The 12,463-nt window shown below is 58.3% G+C and overlaps 1 protein-coding gene and 1 long non-coding RNA gene across 2 annotated transcripts in view; one reads left to right on the forward strand and one right to left on the reverse strand.

Annotated features, from left to right (window-relative positions):
* The window catches only part of LOC309352046, a 413,396-nt gene that overhangs the window by 324,656 nt on the left and 76,277 nt on the right, over positions 1 to 12,463 (reverse strand). The window lies entirely within an intron of this gene.
* Positions 1 to 12,463, forward strand: part of SND1 (staphylococcal nuclease and tudor domain containing 1) — a 224,164-nt gene that overhangs the window by 210,485 nt on the left and 1,216 nt on the right. The window contains exons 17-21 of the mRNA XM_081879810.1: positions 5,730 to 5,918; positions 8,554 to 8,695; positions 9,130 to 9,253; positions 9,624 to 9,693; positions 11,122 to 11,235. Of these exons, the coding sequence (XP_081735936.1) occupies positions 5,730 to 5,918; positions 8,554 to 8,695; positions 9,130 to 9,253; positions 9,624 to 9,693; positions 11,122 to 11,235 (639 nt within the window). The remainder of the gene's footprint in view (positions 1 to 5,729; positions 5,919 to 8,553; positions 8,696 to 9,129; positions 9,254 to 9,623; positions 9,694 to 11,121; positions 11,236 to 12,463) is intronic.

Consider the following 12,463-nt stretch of genomic DNA (forward strand, 5'->3'; position numbering starts at 1 on the left):
CTGGCTTTCTGTGGAGAGGAAGGTGGGAGCTCCCTTCCAAAGGGGTCCCATAGAAGCTTCTCCCCATCTGCCAGGGGCTTGAGAGGCTGGGGAAGAGGTGGGCTCAACAGCTGCCTTCTGCAGAGTCAGACCCTTGGCTGCAGACACGGATGGGCAGTGGTGGGTCGCCAGAGGTTTTGGAAAGGGGACCATCTCAGCCACACCTTCTCCGCCTGCCGCTGGACTTCTTCTGCAACTTCTTCGGTGAGGCTGCAGGATCCAGACTGAAAGGCGAGCCTGTCGCACGCAGACCACGCTCTGCGTGTGTATACTGTAAATATAAGATATACAAGACGGCTGACATTAATGGCAGCACCGGATTCTCAGCGACTTCGCTTTTATCACTCCAACTGGCAGGACTTCTGACCCGTCTGCCTTTTAAAATTCATTGCCCCCTCCTCATTTGGCTCCCCACCCCACCCCGGTGCTGATCCGTCACAGCTTCCCCCCACGCAGGGGATTGTAAATCTCGCCTCTCTGCCTTACAACCCCTGTTATCATTTTCACGGCTCACCTCCGCCTTTGAATACTTAATTTAAAACTTCTGCCTCTCGCTCAGCGGTTCGTAATTCCAGGCCTGGTTCCTGGGGGGGGGGGAGGAAAAGAGGGTGATGGATGGGCCTTGGGAGGAGAGCGGAAGCCATAAGCCGAGTCTCCAGGGGGGGGGGCGGGGGCAAGGGGAGAGTGCTTTTTTAACCGTTAAGTTTAATAAGATGAATATCTGGAGCACATAGTTATTCTAATCATGCCATTCCGCCTCCTAATCTATTGGCCTGTGTGATGGTTATGGCTTTTAAATTTCCGCAACCTTACGGTGACAAATTGTGTCTTTTCAATTGCAAAGTTTGGAATCAAAGTCTGCGGGAGAAGGGTTGGGGTGGCCCCCAACATTACCTGATGAGCGCCCCAGGCGACCCTCCAAGGTCTCCCTCGACCTGTTTTTGCACGCAGAGCTTTCAGGGTGTGTTGCAGCCCAGACACAGGCATCCCTTGGCTCCAAGGAAGCCTTTGGACCCACGGCAAGGGGGCAGGCTGCGGGGCTACCCAGGGAGCTTATTCTGTTCCTAAGCATTCCTGCCTTGCCTGTCTCAGGGACATCCGAGGTGGGTTACGGCTGTTTTTTAAGAAGCCCAAAGCTGCAGCGACCGACGGAAAAAGAGGAGGAAAGCCAGAGAGGGCTTGATGGGAGAGGCATGGTCCCTCAGGGCCTGCGGAGGACCAGCAGAAGCATTTTCACAACAGGGGGGGGAGCTCAGAGCCACCTGCAGGGGCCCCCCGCCTTGCCCCAGGCAGCAGGAGAGCAGAGCCGGCCTCCAGATTATGGCCGGTGCAAAGGAAACAGAGTAAACCTTTTCTAGCGTGGAAGTTCAGTTATGGGGAAAGAGTCACCTGTCGACAGTCTGTCTGCCAGAGATCTTACTGTATGACTTGTGTGTGGTCCTGATTTCTCTTTGGACCCTCGTGCTTTGAACATTTGTTTGTTGTTGCTGAGGCAGAATTTCTCATGAACTCAAGAGATTCCTTTGGGTGAGCCCGTACTTGAGTGGTTCGTGTTGCAAAACGATGATCTGCTTGCGCTGCGCCACAGTGGATCTCCCCCGGCTTGCCTTCGGGAAGCAGAGAACACTTGAATTTTTCAAGAGGCCACTCAAAGCCCTGGGAACATCCAGCCCCTATTTCCTCCCCACTCATGGCAAGGGGAGGCGACCCAGTGGGCAGCTTCCCCTCTGGGTGCAAAGGGAGAGGCGGGAGATCCCAGTGGGGGGTGTTCCTTGGAGAGGGTGGGCTTTGAAGCCCCTCCAGGCTGCCTCCTGCTGTTGCCGCTCCTTTCCCCCTCCCGCCTCCTCCCCGTGCAGCAGTTTAAAAACCTGCTTCTCTGCTAAGTGCTTCGCTTTATGCATCAAAAGCCTTTTCACAACTGAGTAAAGCCTAAACGGCGAGAGGAGCTGGAAGGCGGGGAGGCAGCTGCAGCCGTGGGCGTCCAGGATCCGTGGGGCTGGGTGGAAAGTGCCCACAGGCCAGGGCGAGCCACAGGCTTCCTTGGCCATTGGCCTTCGTCCTCCTCTGTGCGTAGCAGCTGGGGGGGGGGGAAGGGCCTGAGAACCTCTTCTCCCCAGCAGCACCTCCTGGGCTTGGAGCCTGTCACTGGGGGCTTGGGGCAGCCTTCTGTGGGACTCCTCCAGGCCTCCCAGAAGGCCCAGCTGACTTGGGCTGATTGCCTCTGGGTGTTCCCCGCAGAGGACATGAGAGCATTCTGCCCAGCCTTTAGGCAGGTTGCGCTCACGGTTCGAAGCCCCAGGACCTGGTCTGCTGCTTTCCTCTCCAGGCCAACTGACCAGGCAGCTCCTTGTCTTCGCCTCACCCCCGGGGGGCACCCTCCCTTGGCCCTGGCCGCCCTTGGCCAGACACCCAGGGCAGGGTTCCAGTCCTGAGCTGCTTTTATTCAGGCTGACAGGGGAAGCAGGCCCAGGTTTTGCATGCTGGGTTCTCTCTGCTCAGCAGCTGGGCTCCCCCCAAACAGACACCTCTTCTCCTCCTGCCAAAAGAAAGAGAGGGAATTTTTCACCCTGATATTTATTTGGCTTTGGCTTCCTCTTGGCCTGCCCCTTTGGCGGTGCCTGGCATGATGGCTCGCTGGCAGGGCTCACCTGGAGTGATCTGTTCTGCCTCTTGTCTTGGGGTGGGGTGAGGAATCCTACTGTAGTTGCCTCCCCCAGATTGGATCTCGGCAAATGGCCAGGCCAGCCCTGCAGGGCACATGCCTCCTGGGCAGGTCTGCCGGCCCAACAGAGGTGAGGGTGCTGGGGCTGCCCCCTGACTGCAGGCCAGCAGAATCATCCACAGTGGTGCCCCGCAAGACGAATGCCTCGCAAGACGGAAAACCCGCTAGACGAAAGGGTTTTCCCTTTTGGAGGCGCTTCGCAAAACGAATTTCCCTATGGGCTTGCTTTGCAAGACGAAAATGTCTTGCAAGTTCCTGCGGGGTTTTTTCCCTTTTCCTAAGCCGCTTATCAGCTGATCCGCTAAGCCGCTAATAGCGCTAATCCGCTAAGCCGTCAATGGGCTTGCTTCGCAAGACGAAAAAACCGCTAGACGAAGAGAATCGCGGAACGGATTCTTTTCGTCTTGCGAGGCACCACTGCATCCTTTTGCCACCTGGATAAGAAGACGGTCGCGTGGGAGCCCCCCCCCCCAGCCTCCCCCTCTCCCTGCTCAACCTGGCAGCGGCAGCCTCCCAGGTGCCCAGGAAGCTTCCAGAGGTGCCCCTATGCCCAGGCTGCATGTGGGGGCATTTGGGGCTGGGCCGGCTGCCTCCGCCTCTCCTTCTCCCACCGCGCAGAGCTGCCTGTTCCTCTCGCACCATTTGCTTCTTGCTAATTATGGGCAGATCCATTATGAATGGCGAGCAAATGCTAATCTGCTTGGAAAGTGGCTGGAGTGTCTGATGTTTTCCTTTGCATATTTCATTCATGTGCTTTGTCTCCCCGTATTACAGAAGCAGTTGCTGCTTCTCCTAGACAGGACTTAATGGGGGGGGACCCAGTTCAGAGCAGGCTACCTGTTTAGCTCTGGGGAGAAGGAAGCTCCTGGGCAGACCCTCTTCCTGCGTGAGGGCCAGGAAAGGCTGGTGCTCAAGGAACTTGCCCAGAACCCTGCTGCTGCTGCTGCTGCTGGATCAGACCAGAGACCTTGGTCTCATCCAGGTGGAAGCATCACAGGAGAGCCTCCATCGCAGGCCACTCATCTTCAGCTGCAACCGGTCTTCTGCCTCTGGTACAGGAGACGGCAGCAATAGACAGCCGCTGTGACTGGTAGTATTTTCTCTTGCAAAGTCACTTTGAGACCTTTCCTGTGGAAAAAGTAAGGAACTAATGTAATGGCTTGGCTCTTCTCCTTCTCCCCAGCGGGGCTGCAGAATGTTTGCAAGGAAAGCAATTGCTGGTGGGGTTGGGGGGGTGCAGAGAGAGAGAGAGAGAGAGAGAGAGAGAGAAGCCAGCAGCCAACATTTCCAAGTGTCTCTTGCTGGCTCCTTCCCTCTCACCCACACCCAGATGTGGGAGGCTTGGGAGACCCCCTTCCTGGTGTGCTGGCCAGGGGGTGACAGCGCTGCCTGACCCCTTCCGTGCCATCTCCAACCTGCCCCTCTGCAGTGGCCCTTGCATACCTGGAGAGGGGTACTGCCCCGGCAGGCGCAGAGAGAGATGGGGGCCCCTGCGCCATTGCGTCCCCGTGGCTTCCTGTGGGGCCTGCCCGGTGCGCCTTGGGGAGGGTCCTGAAACTTCCCCCTTGCCCTCGGCCCCTGGGCCCGGCTCCCAGTGGGGCAGAGGAGCCGGCTTGCCTTCTCCCCTGGCCGGAGCTGCACTTGCGCCCTTGTCTGCAAACCTCATCAAATTCCTGGATATTTAGACATCCATTTTATTGCTTAATCGAGCTTGAAGCAGCTTAAATGAATACAAGTGTTTGTAGTCGTGAGGGCGGAGTTTTATGGCTTTGGAGCAGGGGCCAGCTTCATCCTAGCGCCGCCGCCTCCAAGGCAGAGGCCCCCTTGGCTCTGCGGCTGGGGCGGGGGGGGGCTGGCATGGAAAGGCAGCACGGCCAGAGGGATGGGGTAGGCAGCAGGGGAAGCTGGGCACTGCCACCCTGGGCTCCTTCCTCAGGCGCCACGGAGCTGCCCTCGACTGGTGCCGGAAGAGCCCCATCCGCTTTGGAAAAATGTGTCTATATCTTGGCCTGCTTTTTGAATGGGAGAGGTCTATTTTTTTAAAAAAAAGGTCTACAGTCCTGCAGTTTAGCCAAGAAACGTATATGTTCATTCCATTTTTACCGCACCTGCCCTCCAGGGTGATTTGGGGGGCTGTATCTCTCCCCCCCCGGCTTTCTCCTGTGGGGCAAGCTGGGCCAAAAGGCATGGTTGGCCAAAGGTCACCCCAGAAAGTTATGGTCCAGCTCCCAGCAAGGAGAAGACCTCGCTCAAACGGCAGGAGGTCATGCAAGCTCCGTTCCCAAACTGAGCCCAGGAGTATCAAGGCAGCCCGGATGCCAGGGAGATTTGGGGGCGGGCTGCTGGGAGAGGCCCCCGGAGCTGTCCCTGGGCAGTCTGAGCTCTGTGGCTCTGCTTCTGCCACCACCGGGGTTTGTGGCCCTCTTGCCAACAAGCCGTGCCCTGGCGGGGGCAGGCAGGGGTGACGCTGCGGTGACGTTGAGGCCCCGCGTCCCTGGCGTTTGACTGTCGCTCGTTGTGTCCTGAGCGAGGATTGATTTCTGTGCTGTGCTCCTGACAAGGGCAGTCCCTGGAGCAAAGTCATGTGCTGCTTGATCCCCGGGATCGGAGAGCAGATTGATTTTGAATTTGTTCAAGTGCCGTTGCCCCAGGCAGCTTGTGAGAGAGAGACTGTGAGTGTGTGAGAGAGAGTTTTATTTTCACCACCCAAGTCTCCCCACGCTCCTGGGTCCCACGCAGGGTGGAGGGTATTGCTGGGGAGATGGTTTTCGGTGTTGGAGCGAGCCGCCTGGCACAGTGTGTTTAGCAGGATGGCATTTGTGGCACCTCAATCTGGGGGTGCAGGTGGCCGAATCTTGGGGTGACCCCATGCTGGAAAGGACCCCTCTGGAGACGGATCCCTCTCACCCGCCAAACGCCCTTCCACGTGCCCCCTGACGGTGTTCTGCCCGCTTTGTGTCTTCTGCAGGTGGAGGTGGAGGTGGAGAGCATGGACAAAGCCGGGAACTTCATCGGCTGGCTGCACATTGACGGCGTCAACCTGTCGGTGGCCTTGGTGGAGCAAGCGCTCTCCAAAGTGCACTTCACAGCGGAACGCAGCAACTACTACAAGCCCCTGGTGGCCGCAGAGGAGGCCGCCAAGCAGAAGAAGGAGAAGGTACCCGCCAGCTGAGTAGGAGGGCGGGAGGCGGGGGGGGGTCCTCTTTCTGGTCCACGAAGGGGCACGCCTGGGTGTGCTCCCAAGGTTCGGTGGCTCCCCAGCATCGCTTGGTGCAACGCTCCCCTCTCAGCCGGGCCCCTTCCACTCTCCCCACCAGCCAACCAGGTTTGGGTAGCCGTTGGCCGGATGCGGGGCAGGTGCCCTTTGCCCCGTTGCCAGGCCCACTCCTGCCAGCCTCAGCCCCGCCAGCCTGCACGGAGGAATCCCCACCTGAGCCAGGGCTGTCTGCCCTCAGTTTTTAATTGCCAATTAACAACTTGCCTTGCTCTTTCTCCTGTCTTGCCGCCGCCCCGGAACGGGGGAGAATGGGAGCCCCTGCCCTCCCCTCCTGGAGGCACAAGGCCTTTTCCCGACCCGAGGAGCTGGAGGGAAGGGGGGAGAAGGTGGGCCTCTCCACCCCTGATTCACCTGCAGGGATGGCATCCTGACAACTTAGGAGAGGAGACCTCTTGAGCTTCCTCCATGTCCTCTCCTTCCTCCCCACTTTGGTTCGTCGGCCGACAATCCAGAATGTCTGCGGCAGATTTTCTTGCCCCTTGGGGAGCCGTGCCTGAGCCTGTGAGGAGGGGCTGCTTCCCACCAGCCTCCCCGGGACTCTGCCAGTGTGCTGGACGGCCGAGCAGCCTTTGGGGGCCATCCGCGTATGCAAATGGCTCCAGCCTGGCACTGACAAATGCCTGCAAAGGCCCCTTGTCAGTCCTCGGGAGCAGAGGATGTGAAGCGTCCGCACTCCTCTGGGGCAGCCCCACTTCCAGGATGGGCTTGCTCTCTTCTGCCCCGAGGGCAGGAGGAGGCTCAGCAAAGGAGCTTCTGGGGGGAGGACGGGCCCATCCTGTCACTGCTTGTCTCTTCTAAGTCCTGCCTCGTGAACTGCCAAGCAGTTTGGGGAGAACCTAATCAGTCACGGAAGCGTCCTGGGAGCTGGGGGGGGCAGGCACTTGCTCCCCCTGCCTTAATGGAGCCCGTTCCGGCGGGAGAGTGTCGCCCCAGAAGCACCGGCCCCCGGAGGGCTCCCAGCACCGTTTGACTTCACTCTTCCATTAATTAAATCAGAGGCTGTTTGGACGCCTCCAGGGAAGCAGGCACGTCCTGCGTGATTTGTGTCGCTGGCACGAAAATCGTGTGCGAAGGTGTGGGCCTGCTTCTTGCGAGGGGGGGCCCACACAGCATGGCCGGACTGAGCCGCGGGATTGGAAGAGGCGGCTGCCTTTGCCCGCCCCCTCCCTCCACGGCCCCTCCCCTCCAATCAGCCTGGCCCTTGCCTGCGCTTCTTCACGCCCGGCTGTCGACTGGACTCTTCTCGGCCCCCAGGTAGATCTCAGCTCCCTTGCAGCCGGCCTGCACCCTGGTCCTTCCCCTGACAGCTAGAGAGCATGCAAGGCTCAGCGCTGTGTCATCGGCCAGGGCCGGACACCATAGTCCCTCCTGGACAGGCTGTTCTGGAGCCCCTGCCATTTGCATGCCAGTCACGGGCCTCTCTCCAGCCTCAGACCACCTTGAGCCGAGGGGACCTGGCTCAGGCTGCTGTGGCCAAGGGTCCTGCTCCCCTCCTCTCTTGGCTGCAGCTCCCTGGGTGCCCATTTTTGGCTGCTTCCGTTTCTCTTTCCGTGGCATCCCTGGGAACGTGGCTGGTGAGCGTTTTGTGGCCGTAGCGCTTGAGCTCCTTGGCTTTGAAGAGCAGTCCTTCTGCACTCCCAGCACCAGCCCTGCGCCACCTTCTCTGCCAGGGTGCTTGAGTGGGTGAGTGCCTTTGGCAGGAGGCTGGGCATCTGTACCTTTGGGGCAGAGAGAGAGGCTTCCCAGGGTGGCAGCCCCAGAGCAAAGCAGCCTCCTACCGCTGACCTCCTCCTGCTCCTCTCTCTGGTGTGTGGAGGTGTAAATTGAGCGGCAGAGGGGGAGGGAGACGGCGTCGGCATCGTGTGGGCTCCCTTCCGCAGCCCGGCTGCCTTGCCTGTCACAGCTCCCCCTGCTCGGCCGCCCACCCGGCGACTCGATCGGACTTGACAGCCTGTCTCTTTGCATCAGCGCAGCCGTGCTGTACTCCTGTTGCGCAGGGGCCCGGGTGAGGCTGCCACCTGGCACGGGGGGGGGGGGGCGGGGGGTGTGCCTGCCTGTCTGCTCCTCCTCTTCAGGCAGCCAGGGCTGGGAGCTCTGAGCCTGCCCAGAAAGCTTTCTGCGTGGGGCTCTCTTCGGCACAGGGTGCTGGTCGGGGGGCCAGGGGCTCCTTCTCCGCTGTCTGCCTCCCCTCAAACTAAGAGATGCGGGTTTCTGCGCTCCTAGGAAAGGCCGTACCTATCAGCTGGAGCGTGGCCTTGCTGAAGGGGCTGTGGCTGCTTCCCTGCCTCCAAAGACACCTCTCCGGTGCCTCTCCTGGGCACCTCATAGCAAATTTCTCATTTTCAGGGGCAGCCAGCCCCACCCGCCTTGCAACAAGTCGCCCACTCCCCTTCCCGGCCAGTGAGACCATTACTAGGCTGAGGTTACCCCCGGTCCTTCTGCCCTGCGCACTGGACCTCTCTGGCTCCTGTGACCTCTGGCTCCATCCTCCTCGTCCCCCCCGCCCCCCCCCCAGGTGTGGTCGCACTACGAAGAGGCCCCCGTGGAGGACGTGGTCCTGGTCCCCGAAGAGAAGGAGCGCACGGCCAACTACAAGCCCGTCTTTGTCACGGAGATCACAGATGACCTCCACTTCTATGTGCAGGATGTGGAGACAGGTAAGGGGGCAAGGTCGGGGCGGGGGGAAGCTCCTCAGTTTGATTGACACTCTGCCAGAATGTTTGCAGGACAGACCCAGGGACCTGATCCAGAGGGCTTGTATGTGCTAAGCAAGAAAGAGGGGCTGTTCTCCTGCTGCTCCTTCTGATGTTCAGGCCTCACTTCTGCACCCCCATACCCTCCCCCCTTCCTGAATGGGGGATACGGAGCTGGGGGAGGTGGGGTCCTTGGGTGCCCCCAAGCTCTCGGGGTGGAGGCCTGCCTTGGTCTGGGGGTTCACCAAAGATGAGCTCAGTGCAGCTGAGCCAAGCAAAGCTATGCCTGCCCTATTCTGCCCCATGGCGTTTGGGAAGAAGGGGTACCCTAGAGCAGCTGCTGATCGCTTCCTGCAGGCCCTGAGTCTCTCATTTACACCCCCGCCTCTTTGTTTTAGGGACCCAGCTAGAGAAGCTGATGGAGACCATGCGGAGCGAGATTGCTGCCCACCCCCCTGTGGAGGGCTCCTACACCCCCCGCCGCGGAGACTACTGCATTGCCAAGTTTGTCGACGGAGAGTGGTGAGGGTGCTGTGTCGAGGGAGGGGCACAGGAGGGGGACCCTCGGGAGCTGCCTTGTGTGGGATGCCACCCTCGGGACTCAGGGTCCCTCCAGCTTAGCCCCTAAGATTTGCAAGGCAGCCTCCCGGGGTGCCAGCCGGGGCAGGGGGATGATTGGCCATGACCCTTGGCCATTCCGGGAGGTGCAGGCAGCCAGGGAGGCTGCCTGTAAAGATGGAGATTTTGGCAAGGGAGAACCTCATAGCAAATTTCTCATTTTCAGGGGCAGCCCGCCCCACCCGCCTTGCAACAAGTGGTGGGGGGTGGCACTGGCTGAAAAGTGTGGGGTCTCAAGCTTATTCCCCCCTCCCCCCTCCCCCCTCCCTTACAGGTACCGCGCCCGGGTGGAAAAGGTGGAATCTTCAGCCAAAGTGCATGTCTTCTACATCGACTATGGAAATGTGAGTGGGGGGTCTTTGGAGGAAGATTCCCTGGGGGCCCTGGGGGCCTCAGCAGCCCCATAACTGTTTTGCGGGGACAAGGCCTCCTCTGGACAGGGGGGCCCTCCCCCCGAAAGGCCTGGTCTGTAATCTGTGGGGGCTCCTGAACCCCACCTTGTTGCGGGAGCCCTAAGTCTCTTCTTCGGCAAGGACTTCCCTGTGGCTCTTCCTGGGCATCTTGGCCCCAGTGCAGCCACTTCCCATCTGGACTGCTACAATGCGCTGTACATGGGGCTGCCCTTGGAGACTGGGAGGTGCCCCCAGGGGCTGGGTGGCCTCGATCCTGAAGCATTTGCATTGCACCCGAGTTCAAGGATTCAACATGTTCAGCCCTATAGGACTTAGAACAGGACCTCTTATGAAACTGCAGGTTCTTACAACAACCCTGCCAATGTTTTTATCTGTTTGCAAGTATATATTTAATGTTGATAATTGAATGAGCAAATTACCGCGTTTTTCCATGTATAAGACTAGGGTTTTTTATTTTAAATATAGCTTTGAAATATGCCCCCATCTTACACATGGGTAGTGCAGAGCGGGCAATTGGTTGCAGCCGTGAGCAGATTTTCTGCGGCGACAGGGCGGGTGATTGGTGGCCGGGTGAAGGGCTCTTTGCGATTGGCTGCCTCTGTGGCAATAGTGCAGTTGGTTGGCGGCTGCGGGTCTTGGGCAACGCACGCAATCGCCAGTGGCGGGTGAGCAATTTTTGGGCAATTCCAGCCCCTAAAAAGCTCGGCAACTCTGTGCCATCTTCCCCCCATTTTCTTAAATCCCCCAAAATAGGGATCATCCTACACATGGGGGCGTCCTATAGACAGAAAACTACAGTAAATGGATTTGGATATGCAAAAGATATTTAAAAATAAATTTAAGGAACCGCAGAAAGAGGAGGAAGGAAGAAACTTTGAAATGTTGAAATGATTGTAAAACTAACGAAATGTATAACCATGAAAAGTATAAATAAAAACTTGGGGGGGAGAGGACTTAGGACAGGTAACGGAGGGAGGACTTAGGACTTAGGAGGCCTGCCTGCTGGAGATGTACGGAGGAGGCTGCTTGGGGGAGCTTTTCAGGGATAGCATGTGCTGGTGTTGGGGTGCCCTTCCCAACTCTCCCCCCTGGAAATGTGGCAGGCACCAGCTTCCCTAACTTCCAGTCACCAAGTGACAAGGAGTGTCCTTTGCCAGACCTTTGGTGGGCGGTGGGCCTGGTCCGCAGGGCAAAGGGAACTGATGGTTTTGACTGGTTTTCATATTCCATTGCTGCATTTGGTGTGTCTGCTGTGAAAAACAAACTTCCTTTCCCTGTTGTCCTGAGATCTGCGGACCCTGGGTGGGATAGGAACCGCGCCAGGGGGTGACTGAGCTGCCTTTTCTCCCCCCTCTGCAGAAGGAGACTCTTCCCTCCACCCGCCTGGCCACCCTGCCAGCCGCCTTCAGCACCCGCATCCTCCCTGCTCAGGCCGCCGAGTACAAGTTTGCTTTCATCCAAGTGCCCCAAGATGTGAGTCCCGGCCAGGGGTGGGGGCCTGGGGGGCAGAAGGCACATCAGGGGGAGGTTGCGGGTTGAGTTGTACCCTCCTGCCCCTGAGCTGTGTCAGAAGCTCAGCCTACACTCGAGTAGGACCCTGGCAGAGACGCATGCCCGACTGGCATGTTCCCTCCCTCCTGGTCAATCGTTCGGGAGCTTCACAATCTTTCTTCTGCCCGAACATCACAGCGACCGATGCCAACAGACATCAGCACACTTAGGGATCCGCAGAGTTTGCACTGTTGCATAACAGACTCAGCGTTTTGGCTAATCTACTTTATTTACATATAAACACACGCGGAGCCCTGCAGCATGGCTCCCTCTCTCTCTAGCATCAGACAGCAAAGAGAGAAAGAACAAAGGACAATAGTCCCATTTCATGGAACACAGGAACACAAACATCCTGTCTCCATCACTTCCCACTCTGTGGAGTCAAAACATACACCGTCATGTGATAGACAACAATCCCATGACTGCAGACACGGAGCAGGAATTCTAACAAGCTGCCCCTCATTTGCCACCTGGAAGAGGCGGACCGGAGGTCACAGCCGGAAGGGGCAGCTGGAGGGTCTGGGGGAGGGAGCCCAAGGGCGGTGGCTGCTCAGTACTGCAGAAAGGCTGCTTCTCTGCTTGCTTCTCAAACTTCTCAAACAGGAAATGCAGGTGCCCCCAGCGCGGTGCTTGGGCTGTAAGCGCAGGAGAGACGAAATGTGTTCTGTCTTCCCCCAGAAAGGAAGTGACTCAGAATATGGTGGTGTCAGCCAGCGCTGGGGGCTTTGGAGAAGGAATGGGCTCATTTGCGCAGAGAAGAGGGGCCCGGTGGACGCCTGTTAGCATCTCCCCCATGTTGAGAGGCTGCCCTCCTCCTCCTCCTTATTTTTTATTATTTATACCCCACCCATCTGGCTGGGTTTCCCAGCAGAACATTAAAAACACAATAAAAGATCAAACATTAAAAGCTTCCCTAAACAGGGCTGCCTTCAGATGTCTCCTAAAAGTCAGATACAGTGGATGCTCAGGTTGCATATGCGCAGCGTTCGCAACCCACGTCTGCGCATATGCGGGTTCCAATTCGGTGCTTCTGCGCATGCCGAAACCCGGAAGTAACCCGTTCTGGTACTTCTGGATTTGGCAGCCCACAACCCAAAAAAATGCAAATACGAAAGAAGGGAATGTGTATTAAAGGTATAACCACGGATGA

This window comes from Podarcis erhardii (genome assembly GCF_964252035.2).
Source record: "Podarcis erhardii genome assembly, chromosome: 10".
NCBI classification, from domain to species: domain Eukaryota; kingdom Metazoa; phylum Chordata; class Lepidosauria; order Squamata; family Lacertidae; genus Podarcis; species Podarcis erhardii.